Raw genomic sequence first — 18,103 nt, 5'->3', positions numbered from 1 at the left:
AGAGGAGAGGAAGTGCGGTTGAAGAGCTGGTTACTGAAGACACCCTCAAACCATCGTTAAAGGAGCCATAAGGTAAGGGTGAAGAAGGGAGAAGCAGGAGAGCTGTGGGGAAGTGGCCCAGGGAAATGTAGCAACTCTGGCAGTGAAAGGTTGGCTGCCAACAACTGCTACCATTAGGGTCCCTGGGCTGGAACCCGGAGTAGAGGGCGGGCCCGGGTTCTCCCCAACCCACCGCTACAGGAACAGCTCCTGGAAGGGGATGTCAGGTCCCCTGTCAGGACAGGAGGCTGAACAGAGACTGTGGGAGTTCTCTCACCAACCTCCTTGCAGCCTATGATGAAAAGGGCTCCGTAGACTGTAACCCTGGCCCTAGAGAGATAAGGGCTACGTGGAGGGTCACAGTGAGCCACTGAGGCTAACATAAACCACTTAGAAGCGCAGGACCCACTGGAGCAAGGTCAGAGCTCTGCCACAATATATACACACAAAGAAAATAAACTTCCAAGTGGAGGGATTCTCAAATTATCCACACTATCTCTAACACACTCAGTAGTGTAGTGAGTGATCTGGTTAAGCATTGTTACCCCATAACATTTTTCATCACTGAAGTTCTTTGGGAATATCATGACTTGAATTATTCCAAGTGTGAAAGAAATGGCAACCACCATTTCAAGTATTTTTAAATACCTCAATTCTTGTTGACAGGGCCACCCAGAGGATTCAGGGGGCCTGGGGCAGGGCCAGGTCTTCGGTGGCAATTCAGCGGCGGGTCCCTCTCAGAGGGAAGGACGCACCGCCGAATTCCCACCAAAGAATGGAATGAAGCTGCCGATCGCAGCTCTCCCCGCCCCCGCCGCTTGTGGCGCTTGTACTCACCGGGCAGCGTTCCGAGGCTTTGGCAGCACTTCAGCGGCGGGTCCTTCACTTGCTCCGAATCTTCCGCTGCACTGAAGACCTGGCGCGAGTGATGGGCCCGCCACCAAAGTGCCACCGAAAACCCGGAGTGGCTCTTGGGGCCCCTGCAGGGCCCAGGGCAAATTTCCCCACTTACCCCTCCCTCTGGGCGACCCTGCTTGTTGAATGGGAAAACAGATTTTGCTTATAACAAGTCCCTGTAAAGCTTCCAAGGAGGAACTGAGTATTAGTCACATTTGTTAAAAATAATAAGGGTCCATGAAGAAACATAGGAGGAATCTGAATGGGTAATTAAATCAAGTAGGGAAACTGATTGGGTCTCAGGAGCCCTGGGTTCTACTCCCAGATCAGCCAGTGGCCTGCTGCAAGTCCTTGGTCAACTCACTTCACCTCTTCCTAGCTCTGTTTCTCCCATCTGTGTGATGGGGCAATGATACTGGCCTTCTTTGTACACTGCTTGCAGATCTACTGATGGAACGTATTCTAAGGCCTAGTTGTCATATGACAGACCAGCAGCTATAAAAGCAATAGTTAACTTGTTGTATACTTACATAGTATGTCCAATGTGTAAGGATATCTCATCTCCTTTTCCAAAGTCGGATGCTTCACAACACAAGTTATGAGTCTTCCTCTGGAAAATTTGGTGGGTATGAGTTTGTACTGACTGACAACTGTCACGGTTTCATTTGGAAATAAAGTAGAACTGGATTCCACTTCTCCAAGACCACCTTCCCAATCAATATCTGCAGCAGGTTTTCCAGTGGCTGCTGTACAAATGGCTGCTACTGTCTGATTTTCACCATCTATTAAAGAGTTTGGTCCCTTTGTTAGGCTCACAATGGGTTCAACTATTGAAATAAAAAAATAGTACATTATAAGTCAAGACAGAAAAGTAATCAACCTCACTTCAATTCCTTTATGTACATTTTATCCCCAAGAGCTTACAGCTACTAACTCATTTTCAAGGCAGATTTGTTAACCAGCAGGTAAAATTGATGACACAATGGATACTTAAAAGTAATCTGGACAACTGACAGCTCTGACATCCCTGTGATGCACATTGTCAGGATGGACTGATTTAAAATCAAAGTGATAGAAGTCAGATTTTAATCAGCAAGCAAGAAATCTTGTTTTAAATCATTTATTTTAATCTAGCTTTGTATCTGTACTTTATTCCCCCCCTCCCCCCCCAAGGTAAGGTTGATGCTCATTCATTGGTAACCATTAAAACACGTGAAGTGCAACTAAATATAGCCTTTAGGCTACATTTCATGGGATTGGTTTAACTAACCAGGAAGAGACACTATATTTTACACATTTACTTAAGCAATTCTGTAGTTTAACTTGCATGTACTCAGGTTTTTTATAAATACCACAGAAATGTATGATGCACTTATTTACAACTACACATCTCCAGTGTGGTTAGAACCCAAATCTTCTTTGTTGTTTACTTCAAGTGCTATCACCTAAGTAGTTTCATAGATACCAGGGTGGGTTTTTTTTGTTTGTTTAGGGTTTTGGTTGTTTGTGGTTAAAGAGAAAGTAGTACTAAAGATTCTTGCTCCACAAGTTATTAAGCAAATCATTATGTCCTTCAGCCTACTTTCTTTGCTAGTTAACAGTGTGACTTGCAGCATTCTGCTCTGGCCATATAGCATTCTTTTCACTTCTCTTCATTTTTCTCTTTTTTTAAATATAGCTATTGAGATAATCAACATGCAAAAATTCAACATCAGGAAAGACCTGAGAGATGCCCAAGAATCAATGATGTCCAGGAGGTTGAACTCGTATACATTAAGGGAAGCCTCTGAGGAAATCAAACTTTTAAGTGCAAGGAAATTTAGTCTACTTATGAATGTCAAGCCAGTTACAAATAAGAGATTGATTTCACTCACATGCTGCAAGGTACTAACAGGGAATATCCAACTGCCCAACATTTTGTGAACTCAAGTGTCCAGAGCATCTCTACTGCAGTTCATATTTAAAAGAAAATAATTCTTACAGTAGTTAGTATTAACTTAAAGTCAATTTGTACATTTTATTTATAAATAAGGTTCAATTATGCATCCACCCACGGAATACAGTTAGTCATCCACCAATTCTTGACCAAACGTAGAATTCTTACTTAATCCAAGTGTAGTCTACTATTTAAATAATGCCACTTGTAGATTGAGAGGTTAGTAACTTTGTATAGTAACTCGAGTTCTTCAAGGTGCATCCTACCTACATGCACTCCACTTCAGGTTCATCTTTGACATTTTTGGTAACAGTGCCTGTTCAGCACACTCAGGGGGCTCCAGACCACCTCATGTCCTGTCTCAAGAATACGGGAAGCCATGCAGGCAAATAGCCCTCAGTTCCTTTGCTATCACCAAAAGAGGGGGAAAAGGGCAAACAGTAGAGCACCTATCAAGACGTCTCTAAGAACTTCAGTTCCTGTAAAATTAAACCACCTTTCCTTTCTCAAGTATTGTCCTGAGGGGTGCTCCACTTCAAGCAACTGACAACCAGCATCCATAGGAGGGAGCAGCTTTGGAGTCAGATTTAAGACTGCTGACAAAACAGCACTGTCATTAGCACTACCTAACCTGGAAGCCTGTACCAAGACATATTGTTTGGAAAAACTGAACTGGTGAACAAGTTGCAACTTTGCAAATTTCAGTGACTCGCACACTTTTCAAACAACTCAGAATATCCCCAGAAACTCATTTTGAAGTCTTTGGGTGGAAAGTTTATATTTTTCTGATCGAGCCACAAAAGAAACAGAGCTTCTAAATGTTCTGGCTCTGTCCAGATACAAAGCTAACACCCTTCTGACATTCAGAGTATGGAATGCAGATTCTGCCCTGGACTGGTCCGGCTGGGAAACAGATGGGGGAGGGGGAACCACACATACAGAGGAAGGTATATGGCCTGGTTAGTGCAGAAATGGAAGAATGGTTTAGGTAGACGTTTGAGATGAGGTTGTAATGAAACTTTTTCCTTAATACTGTAAAGGGGCTCCAATATTAATGCCCCTAATGATCGGGCCCAGGTGCAGAAGTGATGCCATTTTAATAGGTAAAGGGAATAGAAAACAACTACTGTAGCTAGAGGCACAAATGAAGGTTCCATGAAGCTGTTAAGGACCAAGTTCAAGCCTCGTACCAGAGCAGGTTGGCTTATTTGTGGGAAGGACCTGCATTGCTGGCATATGATGGTGTACCAATCCATGCAACAAACCTCGATGCCAACTCTGCCCACAGATCTACATCAGCGACACCATCACAGGACCTAACCAAATCAGCCACACCATCACCGGTTCATTCACCTGCACATCCACCAATGTAATATATGCCAGCAATGCACCTCTATGTACATCAGGCAAACTGGACAGTCCCTACGGAAAAGGATAAATGGACACAAATCAGACATTAGGAATGGCAATATACAAAAACCTGTAGGAGAACACTTCAACCTCCCTGGACACACAATAGCAGATTTAAAGGTAGCCATCCTGCAGCGAAAAAAACGTCACGACCAGACTTCAAAAAGAAACGGCTGAGCGCCAGTTCATCTGCAAATCTGACACCATCAGCTCAGGACTAAACAAAGACTGTGAATGGCTAGCCAACTACAAAAGCAGTTTCTCCTTCCTTGGTGTTCACACCTCAACTGCTAGAAGAGGGCCTCACCCTCCCTGATTGAATTAACCTCATTATCTCTAGCCTGCTTCTTGCTTGCATATATATATACCTGCCCCTGGAAATTTTCACTACATGCATCTGACAAAGTGGGTATTCACCCATGAAAGCTCATGCTCCAATACGTCTGTTAGTCTATAAGGTGCCACAGGACTCTTTGCTGCTTTTACAGATCCAGACTAACATGGCTATCCCTCTGATACATGGAATGTATTGTTCACTGAGATCAAATAAAGGCCATATATATCTTTTCTACAAGACAAAAACATTCCTTTTATACTTATCACTTATTTTCTAAAATCCTTTACAGGTTTTACAGCTTTAAGCTTTCTGATACATTGAATACTACTAAATTTGTGACATCTCTTTTTTCTTAACAGGACTAAACAGCTCAAGTCAAAACTCAATGATTTGGTAAAATCCAGATCAAGTGAGGCAACTAACATTTCAAGTAGACAAAACACTTTGGAGGCAGAGGTTTCCTCAAGAAAAGTATCAAAATTGAAGCTAGGAACCATCCTGCTCAAGATGAAGCCTACAGGAAACCTGAGGAAGAAAAGAAGCATAGGAGACACTTAAATGGCTAATTCTTGAGAGAGGGGCTTACAGTGCAATTTGACCAACTCACCTAACAAATAATAGCAACAAAGCACTATATGTTAAGGCTTAAGACAGTAATAGACTATTCTGCAGTCCACCCAGACAAGCGGAGGAAGGAACAGAGCTCAGTAATACATCAAGACTTGATCAGACACTGCATAACTGATGAACGGATGGTAAATATTGATAATTCATTTTAACACTTTCCCAGGTTAAGAGCAACAGACAAACAAATTAGCACTTCAGAGAGTCAAGCACTTATCACAGCCTGTTTGGAAACTGAAGTAGGATTCCTGATTTGAGCCAGGACTTTGGAGAAGATTCCTTGATCTGACAACACATGGTCATACTTTAACTCCACCAATATTTAAGGACATCTCACTTTACTGCTCAACTCAAGGGTTCCCAAGTTCATACCTCTCAAAAACCTTCCCCTTTGACTACAGGTTAAACTCAAAACGTAGCATGTGTCAGGTCTAAACTCAAAATGTGTATTGTTCTTCATGTTACTATAGTCCTGGAGACTTTCTACCCACGCAACATCTGTCTCATGGATATTCCACAGTGCACCATCTAAGCCACAATCATGGCCTTCTCTGTCCTTACAATGATGGTCTGAGGGGCAGAGGCCTTCCTGATTGTCTTTACAAGAAATAATTGCTTCGTATCCAACTATTTTTCAAGGTGCCCCATCCTTCCCCTCACCCACAGAGCTGTACAGTTGATAAGCAATTCTTTTGTGCCGTACTTAACATGGAACACTTTACTCATTCAGCCTTTTAAATTAATTATTTAAGGAAGAAAAATAACTGAGGAACTAGAAACATGTTGCTTCAAATCCAAGTTGTAGAAAGTAGCAGCCCACAAAGAAAATAATAGTCCATATTTCACAGAAGCAGTTCTAAGACTTACTGTGCTAGAGTAATTGGGAGACAAATATCAACTCAAAAAAAATTCATTCTGGTTACAGTCATTGCCACATCAAACATGTCCCTGTGTATTAAAACTAACATTATTGCTTAAAATGTTTAATGGTGATATATTATTCAGCTACTTTCAGGAATTTCTCCATCATCAAATCTTTTTATTTTGCTTAAGTACAGCTGGTCTTTTTTACAAAAAAGATGTTACAGCCAAGAGCAAAATTACTTACAGAATGGAAACAACGCATCATTTCACCTCCTATTGGTGAGGGTTTGTCTACACTTTTTCCTTCCATGCCTGTATCTCTAGTCATTAGCCTTTTAGCTAAAATCACTAATTTATAAGTAAAATAAACTCATTTTAACCACTGTTAATGGCATTAATATCAAAGAGAAAACCTAAGAATATGGATTAGTAAGATACGGCCCCAGATAAGTTTACTTCAACCATCTTAAATACCCAATTTTTTTGAAAAAATGAGTTACTTCGTATTTGCTGGACTACCCTCCCTAATCTTTTAATCAGCCATTACATTTCTTTTTAAAACAGTACATAGCAATTTACTTATTTCACCATCAAAAGACTTTCTATAGTCATTTAGTATCTCATCAGCTCAATACACCTGAAACATCTTAAACAGAACTCCTAATGCACACACTATTCTCAGCTTTTGGATTATTTGACAGAGTGCCTGGATCTTCTGATTTAAAAAATGTAAGTCCTCCCCAAATCACTAAGAATGACTCTGAATCAAAAGGCTTGTAGTCTTCTCGTGGATGTGGCTACGATGACCAAAAAAAGTCACAAACCAACTAATACTGCATTACAACACCTACTCTGTGTTGTCTTCTAAGTCAGCCAAGAGGATTGTTAAAGTAAACTTGAGACAGAAGAATAATTTGTATACTTCTGTAAGTCACAGCATTAAGAAACTCGATCACTTCCTGCAAAGCTGGAGCCCACTAACAATATTTGAAACGTCTGTCAAACCCCACTACTGAACTTTCAGTACACAGCAGGAAGGTAAACACGGCCAATCATTATGTGGCAAGATACTGTGCTGTAGATTCAGACCCCAGCTTGCCACACACGATGTCTCCATGTAACCAAGTCCTATGAAGTTTGTTTAGCTTTTTGTGGGGGCTTTTGGGGATAAAAAAATTAAATATAAAATTAAAAAGCAAACATACCCAATACAGTTACAGTTGTTGATGACTGAGCATTTCCTAGTGGGAATGTAACTGCTTTGCATATATATTCTCCTGAATCAGAGAAGCTTATATTGTTTAGTGTGATAGTTGCATCAGTAAGTGAGTAGTTCTTAAGTGACACTCTTCCTTGGTAGTCTCCTCGAGCAGTAAACCCATATTTAGGATGATGAACAGCAATGGTCTGTTTACTTTTACCATGCATCTTCTCCCATGAGATTTGTGTTATTGTTCCATTTATTTCAATTATGCATTTCAGGGTGACATTCTTCCCCCAAACTGCTGTTACATGTGGATCAACAACTGGTTCAACCAAGGCACCTAAAAACAAAGAAATGTTGTGTTAGTTGAGAGATGGGTCCAAATCACTAAGTTAAGAACCATATTCCAAGATAGTTGTCAACAGGGAAGGTGGGACCTTGAGCTGTTCAGGGTGTTGGGATCCAAAATTTTATTAGGGCTCAGTGCACAGAGCAGACTCATGAAGTTAATTTTCTCCTACTGATTACTACCTTCCTACCACACATTCAATCTTTGAGAGCAAACTGACTATACAAAGGTACTTCTACTGTTTCTTCTGGCCATTTGGTTTAACTGTATCATGTCCTATTAGGGAACCAAAGTAAGATTCCCTAAAGCACCAAAAAAACCAACACCACCCCCAAACAAACAAAAAATCCCCCAAAACAAACCACATGTCCAGTACTGAAGGATGAGTCACAGGAAGTTGAACTGTTTAACACAGTGGTCTCCAAAGTGGGGTGCACAAGAGGATCCTTCGGGTGCGTGGCAGGAGGAGCGCCATACTTACAGCTAAAATGCTGTACTTTCCCAGACTGAACTGTGGTTTGGAGATTCTTAAGCTGCGATTCTCCACACTAAACTTTTCCTTTCATAATAAAATTGAACAGTTACCTTTTATCTTTCAGCTCACCACCCTGTCAGAATTACATTGCGGAACACTTTTTTCTCCTTACCTTTCATGTGTATGGAGAGTAGCACGATCAAGGAAACGTGAAGCTGCCAGTTTGATGCTTCCAGCCAACCCATTGCTGCAGGAGAGGAGTGATTCTGATTTGCCTGTGTTCTTCTGGGTAGTCCCTGTGCTTCGCCTCTGTCAGATCCTCAGACAAGTCTGCCAGCAAGCCTGAGAGGAGAATGTAAAAGACAAGCCTGTTACAAACCAGTTCTGCCACCACACAGACCTCAGTTGATCACCTCGTGGGGAGGACAACAGCAGGGCGGCAAGGATCCCAAGCTGGAGTGAATTCCTGAGACAGGAGCATGGCCTGACTGCCCACACAGGGATCTGTGTAAACTTGGAAGCTGCCCCCACTCTCAGTTCCTTCTTGCCGGAAACGCTGACAGAGGGGAAGGAGGGTGGGTTGTGGAATGGATATGAGCAACACATCTCCAAGAACACCAGTTACGGAACAGGTAACCATCTTTTCTTCGTCCAGCGCTTGTTCATGTCCATTCCACATTAGGTGACCCAGCAGTTCCTGTGGAGGCGGGTAGGAGTGCACAGATACACAGACTGTAATACAGCTCTGCCAAACCAAGGCCCTCTGGACGTCCAGTCTTGTGTGGTCTGGGACAGAGCACAGGCAGGAATACGACCTGGCTCATGTGGAAGGAAGATACCACCTTTGGTAGGAAGGCTGGGTGGGGCCGCAGCTGCACCTTGCCCTTATGAAACACTCCCTTTACAAGAACTCTAGTTCATATGAACAAAGCCTAAGCAAGACTAGTAAGAGCAGCAAACATCCCATGCACCGCCACTGGCTGCAAGGAGGAACTGAGGGTGGGGGGAGCCGGCAGCACTCCCTATACCGTGCCATGCGGGCGCTACTCCAGAGGGGGCCGGAGCAGCTCCCCTATGGATACTGCTGGTGGAAAAACGTCCCGCACCGGTGCATGTGGAGAGCTCACATACAATGGGCGATGGACATGAGCAAGTACCCGAAGAAGAACTATCATTTACTAGTTCAAACCAGCAAAGGACCCATGCCCCATGCTGCAGAGGGAGGTGAAAAGCTCCAAGGGGGTCTGCCAATCTAACCAGGGGGGAAATTCCTTCACAACCCCACGTACGGGTCAACACCATTTACATAATCAGATACTCACCACAAAGGTTAAAGGGAGATAGATGTACACTACAGAATAGCTCCCCAGCTGTACCTGTGTGACTCATCAGGTTTCTAGGAATACCTGTGATAGTCTCTCTGGTTTATGTTGCAAATGCTCAGCTGTGGACTCTACACTTAAGCAACAGTGGTCTGTATGTGCGGATGGGAAGTGGGGGGAGAGAGCACCTTCTTTCCTACCCTCTATAACCAAAATGCATTCCAGGGATTTATATGTTTCACAGTCGTTATTTGCATCTCTCAGTGACCCTATTTTTTTTACCATATCCTTAGAAAGCCATAAATATCCCCCACTGACTTGAGACAGAGTTGAACTGATGTTTCTGAGGTAAAAATTAGGCTTTGAGGATCAATTTAATCTAGTGTCACTTCACCGACTGCAGTGGAATTACACCAGCAATGCATTTGGTCCCAGAGCCACTATCCACGAGTGTACAACTGAGGGCCAAATGCTGCCGTCCAGATGAGGAATGGATCCTGGTAATGCACAGGAAAAAAGGGTCCCCAGCTAAATCCTGCTCACTTTTGAGAGATGAGAAGTCCCAGGATTTGGCCCCTCTCTCTAAAAAATATCTCCCCCTGAACTATCATTTTATTATCGATTGTTGGGGCTGCAAATTGGGAATTTTGTCAGGATTCTTAAAAGAAAAAAGATGATTTTTTTGTGATATTATTCTCTGTAATGACCCAACATAAATTATTCATCTGAAACTGAAAAGGGAAGTGCCCTCTCTGGGATTATTATTAAGGCTCTGATTTAGTCATGGGTATTTTTAGTAGACATCACGGACAGGTCACAGGCAATAGACCGGTGGTCCCCAACACAGTGCCCGCGGCTGCCATGGTGCCCACAGGGGCATCTTAATGCGCCCGCGTCCTGGCCCCCAGGAAAGCACCCGCCAAAATGCTGCCGAATTTCAGCGGCATTTTGGCAGGGACGCGTCTCGATGACGCCACTTGCCATCGACAAGTGACGTCATCGAGAGGCATCGCTGCCGAAATTCGGCGGCATTTCGGTGGATGCTCCACCGCCGCAGTGGTCATTCGCCAGACGAAAAGGTTGGGGACCACTGCAATAAACAAAACTTCACGGCCCCTGACCAGTCCATGATTTATACTAAAAATACCTGTGACTAAATCCTCGGAAGATGATGCTGGGGGGCATGAGGGGGCTGCTGCGGGGAGGGCCGGAGGGAGGCACTGGGCGGGGTGGAGGGCGCGTGGGGCCAGCAACAGCAGCTGCCAGAGGCTGCGGCTGCTCTGGCTGGCCGCCCAAGGACCGCTGCCTGGGTCAGTGGACCACAGCAGCTCCGGCCACCCCGGGACCCCTGCTGGGGGCCGCCAGAGAAGCAGCTGCTGTGGCTGTCCCCAGGGCCACTCCAGCAGCTGGCCCCAGAACCACCCCCTCCATCCTGGGGGAATGGAGAAGAAATAATTGGGGAAATTGGCTGGAAGAATTTCACAGAGCGTGTCAAACAAAGGGTAAAATAAGTGTGAAAAATGAACCCTGGAATATGCAGCATTTAGCCAAGGCCACAGGTCACTCATAGCAGCACACCTATGTACTAGTGATCTCTGTGGCCTGTATACAAAAAGCTTTGAAAATTCAAATAGTTTAAGGTGCTTTCTGTTAATATGAACCACCACTGATCTAAACTCTAAAAGAGATTAGATTGTAGACAGAGACCTCATGGATGTAGACAGCCACACACATCCAACCAGACCTCCCTTCACTCCTTAGAGACCAGTCTGTTCTTTCAGCTTTCCCGTTGCACGGGCCCTTCACATTCAGGGGAGGGAGCCGGGCACACACCCTATGGAGCCGTTTTCTGGGAAGGTGTGTACAGGACACAGCCATTCAGAATTTGGCTCTTGATGTCTGTATTCTAAAACTGACTTATTAATTCCTAGCCAGACAGACCCTCACCCTACACTATGCCACACCATCCATCCAACCCCAGCCCTTCCTACTGACACTACCAACCCCACACTGCGCCATGATGTGCAGCTTCCCCTCCCCCGCCCCCAACCAGCCCCACTCATCCACAATGGCTCCCCCGCTTACTAACAGGGTCCACTCCCCACCCCCCTCTTTCCACCTCAGTCTCAGCTGGTTAAACTGTACTGGGAGCTCCCTGCCATGGGCCAGCCTGTCCTCAAACCACCAGGGGTGATGGCAGAGGCCCCAGAGTCACGAGACCCCTTTCATCTCCGAAGGCTAGATGAGGAACGAGGGGGTGGGCAGGGGGTCTACAGGACAGAGGAGCTGGGGTAGATGTTGGGGGCGCGGGGGTCCAGGTCAGTGGTTTTCACCCTATGGTACGTGGCTCCCTGGGGGTCTGCAGAGCATGTCTGAGATATCCACCGCGGTCTGCACCTCCATTTGAAATGCTTGGGGGGGCCACAAATGAAAAGGGTTGAAAACCACTGGGTTATAAGAAAGGATGTTAGAGATCAATGCATGTGTTAGTAGGGGCAGAGGCAGGACTGGGGGCTAGAGGAGCGGTCTGAGGTATTGGGGGGCTGAGGACTAAGTGAGGGATGGTGGGGGCTAGACAAGGGGAGCATGGGAGGTATTTCAGGATGAAGGCTAGAGGTGGGATGGTGGGGGCTAGAAGAGGAGTGGGAGGGATTTGGGGGACTAGAAGAGGGGGAAGGATGGGACGTATTTGGAGGAGCGGAGCTAGAAGAGGAAGGGTTATGAGGTGGGTGGGAGGCATTGGGGGGCCGGTGGCTATTTGGGGGCGGTAGTAGAAAGGGGGTGGGAGGCATTGGGGGGCTGGGAGGAATTTGGGGGTGGGGATACAAGGGGGCTGTGTGGCATTGGAGGGATGGGGGGTATTTGGGGGTGAGGGTAGAAGGGGGTGGGAGACATTGGGGTTCGGGGGATATTTGCAGGCGGGGGCAGAAGAGGGGGGTGGAGGCATTGCGGGGCATTTGGGGGGGCAGAGGGTGGAAGGGGGTAGAAGGCATTGGGGGGCCGGGGGGTATTTGGGGGTGCAGGGGCTAGAAGGGGCTGGGGAGTAGAAGGGGGTGGAGGGTAGAAGGGGGCTGCGCAGCACTGGGGGGATGGGAGGTATTTGGGGACAAGGGTAGAAGGGGGATGGGATGCATTGGGGACCGGGAGGTATTTGGGGGCAAGGGTAGAAGGGGGATGGGATGCATTGGGGGTTGAGGGTATTTGGGGGTGAGGTTAGAAGGGGGAGGGAGGCATTGGGGGTCGGGGGGTATTTGCAGGCAAGGGGTAGAAAGGGCGGGAGGGATTGGGGTGGGTGTAGAAGTGGGGAGCAGGGGTATTTGAGGGAGGTTGGGGGGTATTTGGGGGCGGAGGCTACAAGAGGGGGGGTGAGAAGCACTATGGGGCTGGGGGGGTATTTGGGGGACAAGGGTAGTTGAGGGGGGTGGGAGGCATTGGGGGTTGGGGGATATTTGCGGGCGGGGGCAGAACAGGAGGGGTGGGAGGCATTGGGGGGTATTTGGGGCCGGAGGGTAGAAGGGGGTGGGAGGTATTTGGGGGGTGGGGTGTAGAAAGGGGGAGAGGTATTTGGGGGGTGGGGGTAGGAGGCAGGGAGGTATTTGAGGGCAGGGGGTAGAAGGGGGAAGGGAGGCATTTGCAGAGGGGGTGGGGGGGTTGGGGGTGGCGGGTAGAAGAGGGGGTGGGAGGCATTTGGGGGGTGGGGTAGAAGGGGGGAGGGAGATATTTGAAGGCAGGGGAGGGGGCGGGGGCTATTGGGGGCGGTGTGTAGAGGGGGGAGGTATTGGGGCAGGGGCTAGATGAGGTGGTGGGAGATATTTGGGGAGGAGGCAGAGGGGAGAAGGGGGTGGGAGGCATTTGGGGAGGGGGGCGGGGCTATTTGGGGAGGAAGTCGAAGGGGGGTTGGGAGGCATTTTGGGAGGGGGCGGGGACTATTTGGGGAGGGAGTAAAAGGGGGGTTGGGAGGCATTTGGGGAGGGGTGGGGGCTATTTGGGGAGGGGGTAGAAGGGGGGGTTGGGAGGCATTTGCAGAGTGGGGGGCAGGGGTGTTTGGGGGTGGGGTGTAGAAAAGGGGGGGAGGGAGGCATTTGGGGAGGGGTGGGGGCTATTTGGGGAGGGGGTAGAAGGGGGGTTGGGAGGCATTTGCAGAGTGGAGGGCGGGGGTGTTTGGGGGTGGGGTGTAGAAAAGGGGGGGAGGGAGGCATTTGGGGAGGGGGTGGGGGTATTTGGGGAAGGGGGTAGAAGGGGGAGGGAGGTGTTTGGGGGTGGGGTGTAGAAGGGGGGAGGCAGGCATTTAGGGAGGGGATAAAAGTGGGGTTGGGAGGCATTTGGCGAGGGGGCGGGGGCTATTTGGGGAGGGGATAGAAGGGGGGTTGGGAGGCATTTGCAGAGTGGGGGCGGGGGTGTTTGGGGGTGGGGTGTAGAAAAGAGGGGGAGGGAGGCATTTGGGGAGGGGGCGGGGGGTATTTGGGGAAGGGGGTAGAAGGGGGAAGGGAGGCATTTGCAGAGAGGGCGGGGGGGTTGGGGGTGGCGGGTAGAAGAGGGGGTGGGAGGCATTTGGGGGGTGGGGTAGAAGGGGGGAGGGAGATATTTGAAGGCAGGGGAGGGGGCGGGGGCTATTGGGGGCGGTGTGTAGAGGGGGGAGGTATTGGGGCAGGGGCTAGATGAGGTGGTGGGAGATATTTGGGGAGGAGGCAGGGGGTAGAAGGGGGTGGGAGGCATTTGGGGAGGGGGGCGGGGGCTATTTGGGGAGGAAGTATTAGGGGGGTTGGGAGGCATTTTGGGAGGGGGGCGGGGACTATTTGGGGAGGGAGTAAAAGGGGGGTTGGGAGGCATTTGGGGAGGGGCGGGGGCTATTTGGGGAGGGGGTAGAAGGGGGGTTGGGAGGCATTTGCGGAGTGGGGGGCGGGGGTGTTTGGGGGTGGGGTGTAGAAAAGGGGGGGAGCGAGGCAATAGGGGAGGGGGCGGGTGGGATGTGGGGTGGAGTTAGAAGGGGGTTGGGAGGCATTTGGGGAGGAGGCGGGGACTATTTGGGGTGGAGTTAGAAGGGGGGTTGGGAGGCATTTGGGGAGGGGCAGGGGCTATTTGGGGAGGGGGTAGAAGGGGGGGTGGGAGGCATTTGCAGAGTGGGGGCGGGGGTGTTTGGGGGTGGGGTGTAGAAAAGGGGGGGAGGGAGGCATTTGGGGAGGGGGCGGGGGGTATTTGGGGAAGGGGTAGAAGGGGGAGGGAGGTGTTTGGGGGTGGGGTGTAGAAGAGAGGGGGTGGGAGGCATTTAGGGGGTGGGGTAGAAGGGGTGGGAGATATTTGAGGGCAGGGGGTAGAAGGGGGAGGGAGGCATTTGCAGAGGGGGCAGGGGGTGTTTGGGAGAGGAGTGTAGAAGGGGGGGAGGGAGGCATTTGAGGAGGGGGTAGAAGGGGGTTGGGAGGCGTTTCCAGAGGGGGGCGGGGGTGTTTGGGGGTGGGGTGTAGAAGGGGGGAGGCAGGCATTTAGGGAGGGGGTAAAAGTGGGGTTGGGAGGCATTTGGCGAGGGGGCGGGGGCTATTTGGGGAGGAGGTAGAAGGGGGGTTGGGAGGCGTTTGCAGAGGGGGGGCGGGGGTGTTTGCGGGTGGGGGTAGAAGAGGGGGGTTGGGAGGCATTTGGGGGGTGGGAGATATTTGAGGGGGGTAGAAGCGGGGTGGGAGGTGTTTCAGGAAGGGGCGGGGGCTAGACGACGCGGTGGGAGATATTTGGGGAGGGGGCGGGGGTAGAAGAGGGGGCGCTCAGGGCCCACCCCCCGCCTTACCCGCTCGCGCTCCGGGCCGCGCCACGTGCTGCTCAAGAGCCGCCACGCGAACGCCTCAGGGCCACGTGACGCCGCCCGCGAAGCTCCGCCCCTCCCGACACGGCCAATAGGAAGCGAAGAGAGAGCCCTGACCAATCGGAGCGCAAGAAAAATCCCCCCTGCCCCCCGTGCTTGAGTGCGAGGGTGGGGGCTGCCTGCAGTGTCCAGACCCCTCCCCCCAGCAGGGTGCAGCGGGGACCAGACCCCTCCCAGGGTGCAATGGGGGGGGGCTGCAGTGTCCAGTATTAAGCTAATTTGTACTGGAAAGAATTCTGAGTCCTCTTCAGGGACTGTTCTCATGAGCATCTCCTGGAAAAGGAGATCCACTCGCTCCTCGAGGCAGGGGCGGTAGAGATAGTACCAAAAGACCTAAAGGGGAGTGGGTGAATACCCACTTCGTCGGATGCCCACTTGCATACCTGGAAGAGCATTAAAAGATCTCAGTATGAGCATGACTGGTGTGTATAACCAAGCTCTGTAGCTAGTCCATATCTGGTACAGGAACAGAACAGTTTGCACTCAGATTAAAATCCTTTTGAAGTAGATTAGAACTTTTCCCTGAGTAAGGACTGCAGAATTTGGACCTAAGATGGGGTGAAGTCCTGGTACCAACAAAGTCAGTGGCATAACTCCCACTGACTTCAATACAGCCAGGATTTCACCCCTGAAATCCAGACACCCTAATGTTCAGGCTCAGATAGACACCGAAAACAGTCAGATAGGAATCCAAGCTGTCAGTCAATCAAACCCAGATCCCAGTTTCAAACCGCCTGAAATCTGGATCCAGGGTTATCATCTCCTTCCATTATGAAGAAAGGAGCCATGTGGAAAATACAGATTTGGCTTTCTAATTTGAACACTCTTCAATGTTTGGATCAAAGGTTTTGGTTGGAGCACACTTCTATAATATATCATGAGAAAAGACTGCCTCCTATTCAGGGAGATACTGATGAGGACAGAAAAATTAAACTGAAGGCTAGGCACAGAGCAAAACAGATAACTGATCTGGAAATGCTGCTTACTGTAGGAACTTTGGTTTACTGCTCCTGGCTTCTGAGGTGGCAACAGGTTTGGAAGGGTTGGCCAAGGGGCTACTTTACCACAGGCTACTAGTATGATGAAGACAAGAATGGTAGAGATCAGGAGCAGCTGTAAGGGAGGCATCTGGTGGTACTAATGTAGATTAAGGTGTCCCCTAAGCTAAGCAGTATTTTCTAAAAGTGCAATTTAAACAAAAGAGGTGGGATTTCTGAAATAGTTAAGCAGCCGAGGCAAACAAAAGTAAAATAAGGGTTTCAGTACTTGTGGTATTTCGTTATTAGTCCCTTTAAATTTCAGAGCCTGTGATCCAAGTGACCATTCCCCAAACGGTCAATACCTTGCAATATGGGTTTTGTTTGGAGCTCAATGTAAGTGTCCTATCAATAAGGTTACTAATTACTACTAAGGAAAAAAAACAACCCCTGGAGCTCTACCAGCCTATGACTAGACAAGCCAAGCGTGAAGGTGCTATATGACGCCATGGAAGAGTTAAAAGCCAAGTTATTTTCATGCCCAAACTTGGACTACACATTCAAGGAACCTCTCCCGATCACTACATATGCCAATTACATAGGTGGTAGGTTGTACATATTTCCAAGTTTAACATGCTGGATGTTTCACGTCCCCTTCTAGCCACTGCTCTACAGAGAGAACAGCAGCTTATTACCATGACTATGTAACAGTTACTGCTTTAGCTAAAGCGAAAAAGGCTTGTGCTTTTGGTGCTGAATGTATCAGGTTCAGTCCTCACTGACAGTACAAGGGGTGGTAGCGGTGGATATCATGATACAAGGCAAAGTAAAGGAGTTCATATTCTGCTCAACAGTGACCATTAGGAGGAAGAGTTGAGCACCTCCGAGGCGTTCCATTCAGTCTTTGGCTGCAATAGTTGGTATCCGTGATGGACTGAGTTGCTGTCCAACATAGAAAAGCATTTGATGTCTCCACGACACATTTGAATGTGTTATAAAGATCAGGCAGGTTAAAAATGCACTCAAAAGAGCACGTCAGTCACATGACTCATAAGGTTAAAGAACTAAAAAAACCTGTTCCAAGGAGGAGTGGTTTGTGTAGAGGTAACCTCTTTCCCCTCTCCTTTCCTATGGGGGGAAGGTAGGGAAAGAAAGGGAATACCTGCGCCTTTTTGAATATTACAACGTTCTCTTTGAAACAAGCAAGTAGGCAGAAGAAAATGGAAAAGCTACATGTCAAAAGATACAAGCTTCCATCAAGTGTTTGGTAAAAGACAGTTACCTGTTCAGTAACTGGCATTCTTCAAGATATGTTGCTCAGGTGTATTCCACAGTAGGTGTGTGTGCTCGCCACGTGCACCGTTGCCAGAAGTTTTTCCCTTAGCAATACCTGTGTGTGTGTGTGGCGGGGGGGAGGAGCACCCCAGCGACCCCTGGAGTTGAAATTCCATGGCACAGTATAAGGGGAGCTGCGCACTACCCCCACCCTCAGTTCCTTCTTGCCAGACAACTCCGACAGAGGGGAAGGAGGACGGGATGTGGAATACACCTGAGCAACACATCTCGAAGAACACCAGTTATGGAACAGGTAACTGTCTTTTCTTCTTCCAGTGCTTGCTCATGTGTATTCCACAGTAGGTGATTCCAAACTATAGCTGTTGGAGGTGGGTAGGTGTTCACAAGTTCTCGGGATGGAGCACAGCTCTGCCGAACCCAGCGTCATCCCTGGTCTGGGAGATGATTGCATAATGCGAGGTGAACTGAAGACCATGTGGTGGCCCCACAAATGTCCTGAATGGGGACATGGGCCAAAAAGGC

General features: G+C 48.5%; 1 protein-coding gene across 2 annotated transcripts in view; it reads right to left on the bottom strand.

Moving 5' to 3' along the window:
- LOC123354693 (nectin-3-like) overlaps positions 1–15,304 on the bottom strand; it is a 44,775-nt gene extending 29,471 nt beyond the window's left edge. Inside the window, exons 1-4 of one of the 2 annotated variants that reach the window (XM_044996822.1) lie at positions 15,234–15,304; positions 8,308–8,477; positions 7,313–7,651; positions 1,467–1,763 (exon numbers count right to left, since the gene is read on the bottom strand). In XM_044996822.1, the coding sequence (XP_044852757.1) occupies positions 1,467–1,763; positions 7,313–7,651; positions 8,308–8,380 (709 nt within the window). In that variant the 5' untranslated portion in view covers positions 8,381–8,477; positions 15,234–15,304. Of the gene's footprint in view, positions 1–1,466; positions 1,764–7,312; positions 7,652–8,307; positions 8,478–11,790; positions 12,069–15,233 lie in introns of those variants that run through there. The other variant, XM_044996821.1, reaches the window with a different exon arrangement.
- Positions 15,305–18,103: the final 2,799 nt, after the last annotated feature.

Source organism: Mauremys mutica, chromosome 22 (genome assembly GCF_020497125.1).
Source record: "Mauremys mutica isolate MM-2020 ecotype Southern chromosome 22, ASM2049712v1, whole genome shotgun sequence".
NCBI lineage: Eukaryota > Metazoa > Chordata > Testudines > Geoemydidae > Mauremys > Mauremys mutica.
The sequence above is the reverse complement of the archived record's forward strand: the minus strand, read 5'-3'. Positions and strand labels throughout refer to the sequence as shown.